This window comes from Mesoplodon mirus (assembly GCF_964341445.2).
Source record: "Mesoplodon mirus genome assembly, chromosome: 6".
Lineage (NCBI taxonomy): Eukaryota > Metazoa > Chordata > Mammalia > Artiodactyla > Ziphiidae > Mesoplodon > Mesoplodon mirus.
In genome coordinates, this window is record NC_138982.1 from 107,244,267 (window position 1) to 107,258,684 (window position 14,418).

General features: G+C 33.4%; 1 protein-coding gene across 1 annotated transcript in view; it reads right to left on the minus strand.

The window, feature by feature from the left end:
• Positions 1 to 4,722: 4,722 nt before the first annotated feature.
• CHMP2B (charged multivesicular body protein 2B) overlaps positions 4,723 to 14,418 on the minus strand; it is a 30,278-nt gene continuing 20,582 nt past the window's right edge. The window contains exons 3-6 of the mRNA XM_082625606.1: positions 13,853 to 14,047; positions 10,216 to 10,318; positions 6,621 to 6,727; positions 4,723 to 6,418 (exon numbers count right to left, since the gene is read on the minus strand). Of these exons, the coding sequence (XP_082481732.1) occupies positions 6,308 to 6,418; positions 6,621 to 6,727; positions 10,216 to 10,318; positions 13,853 to 14,047 (516 nt within the window). The 3' untranslated portion in view covers positions 4,723 to 6,307. The remainder of the gene's footprint in view (positions 6,419 to 6,620; positions 6,728 to 10,215; positions 10,319 to 13,852; positions 14,048 to 14,418) is intronic.

Here is a 14,418-nt window from a genome sequence, read left to right on the forward strand (position 1 = left end):
AAAATCGTATCAGTAACTTTTGCAGAAGCTTTTCTTTTCTACTTTAAAAATCAATATGACAATTTAAATTATATTGATGAATTATTCTCAGAAACCACGTTGTACTTTTTAAGCCAGAGACTAATAGGAATAAAACAGTGATTCTCTCTCTCAATATATCTCTCCCTCTCTCTTTATACACACACACACACACACACACACACATACACACACAGGGGAGTGGTCTTTTAAAGTTTCCTTTTCCAAAGGCTGTGTATTTGCTTTTTAATATTTTAGTCAGTAATGTCACATAAAGAATATCAGCAGAGAAGATCCAATTAGAAAATTCCTTAACTGATGTCCTGCTTACCATCAACTCTGATAGTTTGTTTGAACTAAACTTTTTTTTTTTATAAATTTATTTTATTATTTATTTATTTTTGGCAGCATTGGGTCTTTGTTGCTGTGTGCGGGCTTTCTCTAGTTACGGTGAGCGGGGGCTACTCTTCGTTGTGATGCACGGCCTTCTCGTTGCAGTGGTTTCACTTGTTGCAGAGCACGGGCTCTAGGTGCACAGGCTTCAGTAGTTGTGGCACATGGGCTCAGTAGTTGTGGCTCGCGGACTCTAGAGCGCCGGCTCAGTAGTCGTGGTGCACAGGTTTAGTTGCTCCACGGCATGTGGGATCTTCCCGGACCAGGGCTCGAACCCGTGTCCCCTGTGTTGGCAGTTGGATTAACCACTGAGCCACTAGGGAGGTCCTGAACTAAAAGTTTTGCACTTAAGAACCACAGGGGCCTTTGAATTTTATTATTGCATTTAGGAATAAATCTTAGAAGTGACACCTTTGAAGTTAACATTTAGGGCATAGAGCCCAAAGAAGTGTTTCAAAAGAAATCTGTAGAAATATTAAGTTATGTTCTTTTTATTCTTCCCAGACATTAGCTTTTTTGATGTTTAGCTTTAGAAAACATGCTTTGATTCTTGAGCCCCACACTGCTATTTCTGTAAGCTGTAAAAGTGCAAGGAAGATGTCTGGCTTGTTTGCTGTTGTTTCTCCAGTGTCTGGGAAAGCCTATGCTCACAATGGGCATGCAGTCCTTGTTAAATGAACAAAGGGGTGTGCTCTTAACAATGGCTACAAACTTGAAGGGAGTCTAATTTAATAACATAACTTATTTTTGAAATCTCACAACCTAGAAAATCTGGGGTCCTATCAGAAAAGATGATCACTTTTATGTAATTGGTTAGAATATGATTTATTATTAATAAAAAAGTTTACTATATTGAGCTTTTCAATTCAGAGAGTTGTACCTTGAGGGACATATTTATTTAACTTATAAGAATGTGCACTGTACAGCACAGGGAATATAGCCACTATTTTATAATAACTTTAAATGGAGTATAATCTGTAAAAATATTGAATCGCTATATTGTACCTGAAATTAACATAATATTGTAAATCAACTATACTTCAATTTAAAAAAAGAATGCACTTCTTTAAAAGTTGTAGGCAGAAGTAGACTGTAATGTGATAGCACTATCAAATAATGACTTTGTTTTGCATTTTGAATGTCAATCTGCTAGCAATGTTTATCTAACTTATTTTATGTAACAAAAATGGGAACAATTAGACTAAATTTTTTTATTTAGAATGCTTACTAAATATACTGTCCTGTCTCTTGCTTTTTGTAATATTAATAAAACCAAGCATTATACAGATCATAATCTATGTAGATTATGTTTGTGCACACATAATCAGCATTAACTGGATGGCTAGAAACTTTGATATATCATGAACAACAAAAAAATTAGTTTTCATGGGATTGACATACATACACTGATATGTATAGATAACTAATGAGAACCTGCTGTATAGCACAGGGAACTCTATTTCATGTCTCTATATGGTCGACACTAACACAACATTGTAAAACAACTATACCCCAATAATTTAAAAAAATTAGTTTTCAGTGGCCTGTTCATCCATGCTTAAGCACACATCTAGCACCCAGGAGTTGTTAAATAATATATATATTTAACTATATAATATATTTAATATATAAATATATATATATATATACTATATATATATATAAAGGCTTTTCTTATTTGAGAGTAAATTCCAAATTATTCAGCTATGTGGATTTATAAGTACTTTCTCTTGATTTTTCACCTGCTTAAAGCACACATTAGTTGGGGGAGTGATTCTTTAGTTTGCAAAAGGCAGGGCAAAATGTACATACATATATACACACCTAAAAATACATATATGCATGCCTTTGAAACTTGCAAATAGAAGCAAATGTAATGCAATATAAATCTAGAACAGTTTTTGCACTTAAAATCCAGACTTTTTGCACTTAAAATATGAAACTGCTGGGAATGTTTAATCTGACATTATATAGCAAAAACAAGCATGTATACATGCTTAGTCATCATTACAGATGTATGTTTAGATCATATTATCAGACATTCATTTTAAAGGTCATTCTTTGCAACTTTAGATACAATTAGCATTGGAAACCAATTTTTCTCCCTAAAAATATTTTGAATCAATACTTAATATTGAAATAGCAATTCCTTAGTTATTTAGCTATTCATTGGTTGTAAATGCACTGGTATTTGCTATTAACTCATTTGTATAAATGAGTTTTGAGACTATATTTTCTAACTATATTGATAGAATTTTAACAGATACTGGCCTTTTTAAAAAATAGAAAATGGTTCATGTTATTTAGAATCCTAAACTGCAATTAAACAAATGACAAATGTGATTTGCTGTGCGGTATCTATGTGTTCATACATTTGGGCATAAACGTCAAAAGCTGACTTTAGCCACACAGCCTTTCCATCTCATATTTTTGTGAGCTCTTCTGTGGTAAATCTTCAGGAATTCAGTAGCGTTCCACTAAAATGGAAAGATCTGTCACTTACCTATTGGTATACTCAATTTTACCCTGTAGAGGTGGTTGAGAAACTCATTCATGTAACTTACCTTTCCACATCTAATGGTGGAAGTACTTATTTGTTAAAGGAAACATTTTCAGTGTTTGGGGACAGAGAGAGAGAGAGAGAGAGAGAGAGAGAGAGAGAGAGAGAGAGAGAGAGAGTGTGTGTGTGTGTGTGTGTGTGTGTGTGTGTGTGTGTAGTGCGTTTTCAGGCTCTTAGGAGGATGGCTTGTGGGGGAGGAGGAAGTGTTTTTCAGTGTTTGGGGACAGAGGGGTGTGTGTGTGTGTGTGTGTGTGTGTGTGTGTGTGTGGTGCGTTTTCAGGCTCTTAGGAGGATGGCTTGTGGGGGAGGAGGAAGTGTGTGTGCTGTTCCAATAGCAGCATACCTCAGATCAGACTTCAGGATCCTCAGGCTTCAATCCAATCGACTCTTGAAGGAACTAAGTTACAGGAATGGTCTTAAATACCTTTATGGGACTCAGCTTCTAAAGAAAGGAAATTGGAAAAGTTAATCTATTTTTTTGTAGCTGCAAAACCCTATTCATGTAGAGTAATGGCATCAAAGGAGAAAGTCATCACAGGTCTCTTTTCAGATCTGCACATACACTGTTTTAACATGGGAGTGTCTGAAATAGGGGTACATGTTTAAATTGGGCCCACTGGGATCAGGCTAGAAGTGTCGCTACTGGGCTAGTAAGGAATGCACATGTGGCCAAGGGGCAAGGGCAGGCTTCTCCTAAAGGCATTCATTACAAAGAATAAAATACACATCACTGTGCAGGTCAAATAACATAAAGCTCACAGGCTACTAGATTCCCCACTCTGGTCTACAAGGTCACTTATCTTTTTAAAAATTTTTTAAAATTTATTTTATTGAAGTATAGTTGATTTTCAATTTTGTGTTAATTTCCTGAGCCCGTTTCCACTATCCCTACCATGATCAGGTGCTCTTCTCAGAGCACAGAGTACAGTCTGTGCAACACAGTCATCTGACAGATGGTCATTTTATGTTTTCTAAGATGAGTATTGACATTTTTGTACCACATTCTACTTCTCTGAGACTCAGCAATCTCCTCCATCCATGACTTTTACATCTAGTAATAAAATATGACATTGGGCTGCATCCCTTTCAGTAACAGAGAAATTGCTATACTCCTCTGCTGTCTTTCTACTGGCAAACTTTTGTTTGACTACAGCTGTTAAAGAAATCCTTTTGCCAAAAGTAGGAAATGAGGGAAATTAAGTTTAAAAAAAAACCCAGTATTTTCATTAAACTCAGTGTGTAAGAATCCTTGTTTCCTCATCTTAAAGGTCTAAAAGGAAATTTTATTTTTAGCAAAGGATAGTGTAACATTACAAATTTATAGTGACTGTTCATGAAAACTGCCACTAGAGCATTTTATAAATGTAGCCAAATGAGAATGACTCTACTTTTTCCTTTGGACCCCAAAGTCTTCTGTGGCACCCATTTTTGACTGAAATTTAAAAAGTAAGCTCTAAGACCTATCTGTTTAAAAATGGTTATCCTCTGGAAGTTCTAGGAAAGAAATTGTCAGATAAATTTCATGTAAAACCACCAATTCTTAGACTTACTCCATTCACAAACATCCGTCTTGTATCAGCTGCTAATTCTTAGATAATTAATTATTGCTAAAATGTAAGTAACAGAGTTATCTAATTTTTCCTTCCAAGAAATAAAAATCAGTCTTTTGAAAAATTACCAGATATGCATAGAACTTTTAACTTTAGCAGAAACCAAAAATAGAGTTAAAGAGATAAGGGGAAAAAAAAGCATAACAGCAATAAACCTTTATTGGGATTTTTTTTTAACAAAATAATTTTAAAAACAAAACTCCCCACATATAAACAAGAAAGTAAACAAGAAAGTTAGTTAGCATTATTATGTACATCCAAGAATCAAAACAAGTTCTGGGTTAACATTCCATAATCCAGTAAAATGTTTTGACCCATCAATGTTCAGGGTAACTGCATTTAATATTATTAAGAACGGAATCTTATCTTTGAACATTATAAAATGGTTTATGGATTATAAACTGTAAAGTTTAGGTTTTTGCTTTTCCCACCAATCCATATGCCACATGTCTACTAGTCCTAAAATGTACTGATGTTGTCCATATTAGTCCAAAATATCCATTATCTGAAATTAACCAGGTTACAGCTATCTGATCTCCTCCAGAAGAGTTTTTATGGTGGGATGTGCTAGAACCCATATATGACAACATCATTTTTCAAAGCTAACCTAATTCTAAATTCTAACTAATCTGCTACTTCTTCACTTATTCTTACTTTCTATCCATACATTAAATACCATAGCAACTTTACCTTAAAAAATGCAGCTAATACATTAATACACATTCAGGCAGTAATTTCTGACAAAGTTGTAGTTTATTTACCAAGAAAAAATGCTAGTTTTTAAAATTTAGGTTGAGTACTGTCATAGTAGTGTTATTTAATTGAGAACGATGGCTTCAATTTAGAGGGTTCAGTGTACACATTAACACAGTTCAAAACTAAAGAGATTAAATTATAACTCATATGGAGAAAATCTCAGTTCTTGGAAGAAAGATCAAAATATATTGTTTTATTACTAAAAATGTTATTAATTCAGTGTCTCTTTTGCTAATCATATTTAATTCACTTTTATAAGCTTTACAAAAAAGAGCCTGGATAATTTTTGTAAATGGCTTCAATTTGAGTTTAAAATGTAATTCTTTTCTGTCAGTTAAAATGATTTAAAGATGTGCACAATATGTTTGTGCTATTTAAGGCAGGTGCCAAGCACATTTTGAAAGGTAAGAAACTTACCAACTAGAATGTTCTCCCAAAGGAAAAAAAAAGAAAAGAAAAGCTCATAACAGTTTTTGTTTAAGACAGATGTTTAAATAGCACTCTTCTTTTAGGTAATTTAAAAATAATTTGGCAGCTGAACAGCCTATGGTCATAACACATATCGCTTACAAAGGACAAGTTAACAGATACAGAATTAATGATATACGTTTAATATTTTTACAGGTCTCTTTAAGCTGGTGCCTAGTGGCTTTAACAAGATTTGTATTCAGTGAAAAAGATTTAGAACATAAACTACACTAAGTAATGAATATAATTTCTCTATGCCATGCAGAAGTCAACATTTTACACACCATCACTCCTAAACAGTTTTAATTAAAATCCAAACTGTTCCCATTTTTGCATCATTGTCATTCTTTGGCAAAAGATTCAAAACAGCCATGGGTTAGGAAACAACTGTTTACTCATGGTCTTCATTTTTGCAAAATAAATGTGTTTTGTAAAAGAAATCTGCACTGTGCCTGGTTTATACTAAATAATTATAATAGGCAAAATATAATGGCTTTTTTGATTAATCTACTCCTAAGGCTTTGAGTTGCCGTTCAATCTCTTCATCGGAGATTGTAGCCTTTGAAGTAGAGGCAGACGGTAAGCTTCGGGCTGCTGATGGAGCTTTGGCCATCTATATTAAAGAGAGAAAAAGAGAAAAAATGTGTATTATCAAACTTTTGGGATAGGACATAAAGGATGTGCTGCAAACAGGTGTAATTTAATTTTCAAACAAATATTAAAAACATACAACCCAACATAAAGGAAAATTTAAAACAATTAAGTGACACAAATGGTAGAGAAAATATTTCCAACTGAGAGTAAGACATTCATACCTTTCCAGAGATTTCAATTCCAATTTCATCAAGAACTTGATTCACAATATCTTGGCTTTCTTCTTCATCATCAGAGCCATCAAAGATGTCATCAAGTGTGTCATTGACTTGAGAGGAGGGGAGGAAACAAAGCAGTTACTTTCAAACAGATTTCAGGTTAGGTTTATATTTTTAGAAAAAGGCCCAACTACGTAATTTACACAGTACAAATAAAAATTATGAATAGATGGAGAAAAGTAAAGATCTTAGGTAGTTTACACTTAAGTAGAACAGAAAAAAATTAATAAACAGTTTGTGATAAATGGAAAGGTAAATGATTATAAAGCTTCAAAGGGAAGACAGTATATCCACCAGCAGGGAAGTAATATGTGAGATGGTCCTTGAAGGACACATAGGATTTAACCAGAGACAGCGTAGTGTGAGCAAAGACATGGTGGAAGGCAATAGGGAATATATGTAAGAAAGAGTAAGTTCCTCTGTTTGGTTATTTAAGATGTATAAATGGAAAATGGTTGAGAAGGAAAGAATTAAAGCAACTGGCCTGTGATCATTACTACCATGATCACCGGGGAATGCCTCCAGAGAAAGGAAGACAAGTAACCTAGTCTGATCTCTCTGTAAGCACGCTGCTAATTGGGCTCCTGGTAAACAGACTAACATTTGCTAGCAAGAGAGTCCTTGTTTATGGAATGCTCCTAGCAGGCTGTTTTTGCTTTGGTATTGCTATAGCTACTATCTATGGGTTTATATCCATGACTCCCTAGAAAATAACACATAAGGTAGGTGACCATCTGAGGTATAAATTTAATATATTTCCTAAAATGCTCTCTTCAACATGAGATGATAAGCAAACCTATTGGACACATCATCTCTTATGCTAGGTCAAAGAGCTTATGTCTGATATGGAAAGAAAAGATCTGGAGAGTCATTTGGGATGTCCACCACTCTCCTTGTTTTGCATGTGCATCTTAATAGCTTGTATCCTTTACATTGCTACTAAAGCTTGATATTGGTTAAGATCTCTGATTTGTATGAGTATGGTTTGATAATTTAATTTTTTGTGTTAGTTTAATAGTATAAAGTCAATTGGAAAAAGCTAAAGAGCTTAAGGCCAAAAAAGTGGAATATCATCTCTGAAGAAGTTAAGTGAATGTTAAGACTTTAATTACAATCTTAATTCTTCCACTTAGTACCTGTGCAACTTTGGGGGAAGTCACTTTACCCCTCTGGGCCTCAGTATTCGCACTGACAAAATAAAGGGGCTTGACCTGAAAATTGTTTCTGATTTATAATGTAGGATTTTATTTTGTAGTCAGAAAGAAGCCACTGTGGGAATATGATCAGCACACTCAGAGGTACGCTTCTAGAAAAATAATTTAGCAGTGATACTCAGATTGTAGTGAAGTAACAAGGGAGGTGGGGAGTCCAGGTCAGAGTTTATAAGGGCCTGAATGAAAAACTACTTGCAGAAAAAATGAAAGAAAAGGATGGAGGAGAAACACCAGAATGGTGTAATCAGGATGTAATAGAAATTTCCCAAAGATCTTGTTTCCAAAATCTAAATGTGAACAAGCGTTGGAGCAACACTGTACAATATAAATTCTAATTGGACAAAGACATGTCCATTTAAACCTTGAATTTATCTTTGGGTGAAAATACTAATGTTAAAAAACCTTACTGAAAAATCAAGTAACCACCAATAACTACTATTCTTTCAGACTCACTTTCAAATTACTAAAACACAAACAAGAACTGTGACGGATACAAGTTTTAAGTACAAGCTTATTGATTCTCTTCATTATAGCTTAATGGAATAGTTAATCCCTCTGTTAAGATCTGCTCACACCTGTGCCATCACTGGAATCCACATAAACATATTAGATACCGTGATCATTATATACATGACAATTCTCTCAGTCATTAAAAATTCACTAACGATGTCTTCGAAAAATTATATATATATATATATATATATATATATATATATATTTTTTTTTTTTTTTGCTGTACACGGGCCTCTCACTGTTGTGGCCTCTCCCTCCGCGGAGCACAGGCTCTGGACGCGCAGGCTCAGCGGCCATGGCTCACGGGCCCAGCTGCTCCACGGTATGTGGGATCTTCCCGGACCGGGGCACGAACCCGTGTCCCTTGCATCAGCGGTGGCCTCTCAACCACTGCGCCACCAGGGAAGCCCAAAAAATGATATTTTTTAAAGTAAAGGTTCAAAGTAAAAACTAAACAATTTTTGGAACTATCAAAGATACATGTACAGTATCACTAAACCTTGGAAGGAAAATAGATACCTGAAATAGAATACTAGAACAAAGGTAAATTTAGTAATCCTAGTAATTTAATTAGATACTATTTTATGCAATAAATGCCATTAAATTAAAATGCTAGCAGATAAGCAGAACTAAACTGGCATATCCCGACATAGTTGTAAAACAATTAGAAAATATCTTTGCAAAATAATGATGCCAGCTTTGACATATCATACATATAGTGATTCAATGTTGACCAGGGTATTGTGAAGGGTCACTCATTTATTATCGGTGAAATAAAGATGGATATTGTCCTTCTGGAAAAAGTCTGGCAGTATGAATCAAAAGCTTTATAAAGGTTAATACTCTAAGAACATTGAAGAAATTCAGACAAAGAAACGTATTTATCAAAGGATTATCAAATACATTAAACATTTTAAAACAATCTTATTGACCAATGTAAGAATGGTTCAATAAATCAGGGTATATTGATGTTACATAATATTAAAGCCATTAAAAAAAATAGACTTCAGAGAAAATTCAAGGTAATGAGTACATGTTTATGTTATACTACTGTTTTTTAAAGGCAAGGTAAGATTCAAAATTGTCCATGTTATATTATCTCACTTTATAAGATATGGAAAAATATAGGAAAGACATATACAATGTTAACACTAACTATATCTGGGTGGTGTGATAAATTTTTTTGATAGCTTTGTTCATTTTATTCCTCATATTTCCACCACAGCCTGTAGTTTATACTCAAAAAGAAGAAAATTAAATACTAAATTTAGACTCTGGAAAGGGAAAAAGAAAAAAGAATGAAAGGACTCTGTAATCTCTACCTCCAATATAAACAGATTTTCTATAGCATGAAATATATACATTAAATTTATATATAGATAGATAGATATTGGATATTCTATAGTATGAAAAAAATATATATATCTTCTATATATATTTATAGATCTTCTACAGTATGAAAGAATCAACACAACTCTTAAACTATCTAACTTATACCAGGAAGAGTTATTTTATTCACAAGTTGGTTTTGGTACTCTAATCAACAAAGTAAAACTGCTGAGGCCAATATAGCATAGAAATATGGCATCACATATTTTATATTTTTCCTTCAGTTAAATGTTAATAGAATTTTGAGCCTTATATAAAAATACAATGAAATTATAATATAGTCATCTATCTAGAAGGGAGCTGTATCATTTCTTTTCTCATCATTTGTGCCTTCATGGATGAGAATATGAGGTTGCTAGTAAATAAACTTGCTAATTCAAAGAGAAAAACCTGTAATTTTCATTACAAGTTATTAAACTTACTCATTTCTTCAGTCATTTCCATTTTCATGTTTTCCTTCTGGAAATTCTGCATTGTTTGTAATGTCTTTTGTGGATCCATCTTCTTGTTAACTGCCTGCATTGTCTAAATATATGAAAAGATTCATGTTAGTTACATAATTATGAAAATTTTACTATGGAATAAGTCCAAAAGGAGCACATCAAAAAAAGGCAGGTTTCTTAAAGATATTCTACCATAATTAAACATAATAGTGTTAGTATTCTAGAAAAAAATGAAATGGTCATTTGGAAACCATCTGCTTAACATCTATATAATAAAGACAACTGTGAAAAACCTCATCTGAACAGTAGGCAAAAAATTATATAATAAAAAACGCTGACAACATAAAATTCACTGCTACTCAAATGGGAAAACTACATTTGCCTATAATGTGGCAAGCAGGTGATGTCTAAATTAAAAAGAATTGTTTAATTTTTTCAAAAATTTTCAGAAGTTTTAATGTCTAAATTAAAGGATATACTAGCATACATAGTTAACCTATTAATTCATTTTAAACCATGATTTCAAGAAATGTTCAAAACATTGAGTTTTGCAAAAATACATGAAAAGAATTCTTTTACATTTTATATTCACAACTTTTATTAAAAGAAATTAATGCCACCTAGTAAGACCAAAATATTTTATATATTATTATTATATATGTGTCTGTGTCTATATGTATGTATTATATGAAATGTCAGTTTCAAAGATACAAAGCAAACAGTCTTTTATGCATGCTGCAGCCAAAGTAATCTTTGCAAGTATGACACTGTACCCCCCCACCCACCACCAACCCACACATAGCTAACTCTCCAGTGGCTTTGCATTGCTTTTAGTATTAAAAGCCGAATTCCATAATTGACCTGTGATACCAAGCACCATTTGAACTCTGCTTAACAAGCCAGTCTCATTCTACACCACTGCCCTCCAGACACACTGATCTTACATTTCCTTAAATGAGCCATGTTTCCTCCTGCCACAGGACCTTTGCATACACTGTCCCTCACCTGGAATGCTCTTCTTTATTTGCTTTCACTATCAATACTTCAGATTTCAGTTTATATACAACTTCCTTAGGGAAGTAGTCCCTGACACCTTAGGTTAGAATAGATACCCCTGTTAAATCCTACTCACTATAGATAAAATTTTATTTATTGGTGTAAATTATATTACTTTACTTGCAAATTACACTATTGTTACAAAAATATACTAAAAACAACAATGATGCTGACAGTGATAATACAGCAGCTAATGCCTATATATACTAGCTTTCTGTGTGCCAGGCACTGTTCTAAGCACTTTACATACAATATTTAAAGTTAATTGACATTTAAACCTAACAAGTCTTTATGTGCTAGGTATTACCATTTCCCCCCCACTACAAACGGAGAATGAAGGTATAGGAAGGTGAAATAGCTTGCTAAGGTCACATAGCTACCAAGTGAGATCTGAACCCAAGTAATCTGACTCCAAAGCTTATGTTTTTAATCACTGCACTAAACTACATCTCAAATGAGCTGCCTTTTAAATAGACTTTAACCTATTACAGGTTAAGCCCTTGCCTGGTTTTGCTTTCCATTTCATCTCCATCACTTATTATAATTCCTACTTAGGGGACCTAAACAAATATTTCCTGAATTAATAAATTTCTGAGAAATTTAAGTGAAAACTAATTCATACATTGCTATATGGCAGGACCATATTAGGTACCTTTTCCTCCCCTATCAATTGCAGAAAATTGCAAAATGAGTAGTCTTCCTCCTCAACATTATTGAAACGTTATCCAGTCCAGATGTGTGATCTTCAGATATGACCTTTTCCTCAAATTAGACAGATGTTTAGTTCTGTCAATTTGGTAAAACCAAAAAAGGGAAAAGAAGTTTTTGCCTTTAACTGTGTTTTTCACTGTAAAATGACTAAGATTCCTAGAGAGTAAAAACTAACAGAACGAAGCTATATTGAAACATTCTGTTTTTTTAAGGAACAAATGTGCCACTGTACATAAGATGGACACATTCTATTTTCATGTGTTCTGCAGTCTAAAAGGCAATTATACTTGATCCTCATTATTTCTGGATTCCTTAGTTTTGAATTTGCCTACTCACTAAAATATATTTGTAACAAATCAATACTTGCAGTATTTTGTGCTCATTTGTGGACATGCGCAGAGCTGCAAAACATCTGAGTCACCCAACACACGTTTCCAGCTAAGTTCAAGCAAGGTGACACTCTGCCATCTTGACTCAGCGCTAATATTGTAGCGCTAGTGTCTTAATTAGTGTCTTCTTTGCGGTTTATTTTGTGCCTTTGGTTGGTTGAGGGTTAAAATGTACTGAAGTGTAGTCTAGTGTTTCTAAGTGCAAGAAGCCTGTGACGTGCCTTGGATCAAATGTGGAAAAATTGGAAAAAATACAAATGTAGAAAAAATACATTTGTTAGATAAGCTTTTTTCAGGCATGAGTTACAGTGCTACTGACCATGAGTTCAATGTTAATGATCAACTATGATAAGTAAGGTGTCTTTCAACAGAAACATATAAAACAAGGTTAGGTATAGACTGGTTGATAAAAATTGTGATCAAAGGCTCACAGGAACCTAAGCCTGCATTTCCCCTAGGAGTAATGGTTTGATATTCCCTAATTCAGTATTCCTGACTTTATAGAACATAACTACTGCAAATAATGAGAATCAACTGTTATGTACTATTTTCCTAATATAAACCTGTACTTTCTCTCCTCTGTGACTTTTCTTCCTTTTGCTCTTCACATTCATATTCTTTCTTCCCTTTATTTAAAGCCTAGTGATATTTAAGACCTAGGTCTTCTGCAAAGTCTTTCAGATCAAGTATAATTGCCTTTTAAACTGCAGAACACATGGAAATAGAATGTGTCCATCTTACGTACAGTGAGTACTATTCAGGGATCTGTGCAGTTTACTGAAACCTAGCATAGACCGATGTATAGTGAGTTTCCTTTTCAGACACATCTTAACTTCCTCCCATCCCCGACTGAACTATATAAGATCTGTGAGAGCAGAGCCTTTGTCTTGAATTTCTGATTTCTCACAATTCTTAATATACATCAAAGAGCTCATTACTTATTAAATGTCTGAAAGGCTCACAGTCCTTTAAAGTCTATAGTAAAAACACTGATTTTTTTAATGTAAAGTCTGTAAGTTAAACTTAAGTTCCTGATAAAAATTAACTGATAAATTCTTCTCACAATACTCATGTGTCCTTCTGACATTCATGAAAATAAATCAAGAGAAAATTATTATTCAAATTATTATACCAAAACTTATGGCATAATGAAATAAGGCCAAAAATCTTAAAATGATGTTTTAAGTCAATTTTAAAAATTTAGAAGCTACATATAATCTTGGAACAGTGGAACTGCCCTGGAACAAAAAATTTTATATTAAAACAAATCAATAAAAACATCTAGAAATATTTATCTGGATTATGTAGTATTATAACTCATTTTATTAAAAATTACAAAGATTCTGTAACACATATATATCAGAAGGTGCTTGAAATTTAATTTGAATCTAATCTGAATACTGACATTTAAATATCTCAGATAAAATCATAAAGCTATGGATATAAAGATTCCCACTTACTTTTGCTGTGGTAGACATTGCTCCTGCCATTTTCATCTGGGAGTTCATCACTTTTGTTTGTGTGGACATAGACGTGACTTTTGAACTTACAGCAAAAGTTCTTGTTTTCTGTTTCCTTAGATGTACAAGCTGTTTGGCTAAAACTCTGCAAGCTTCTTTATTACCAATCTTGGCCATTTTCTTAATTTCTAATTCCTAAGAGAGGAAATAAAAAGAGAGGAACAAAATCATTAAGGGGGAATCCTCAATGATTTAAGAAGAATAGACTGAACATATACAATATACCATTTCACCCTGATTATGAAAAGAGAAAGAGGCTAGTATAAAGTCACAGAAACAGTAATTTGAGAGGGAGATTTATTCTACATGTTTACATGGAAAAGAGAGAACTAGTACCTTCATCCAGAAATACAAAACAAGTCTACAAAACAGTACTCATATAAAGCCCAGAAGAGAATTTAGAAACTCAACCCAAAGGCAGGTAGGAAAAAAAGGAAAAAATAAATAATCAAACGAAGAGTTGGTAGGAGATAGCAAAAAAGAAGACCACAGTGGTATATTTAAAG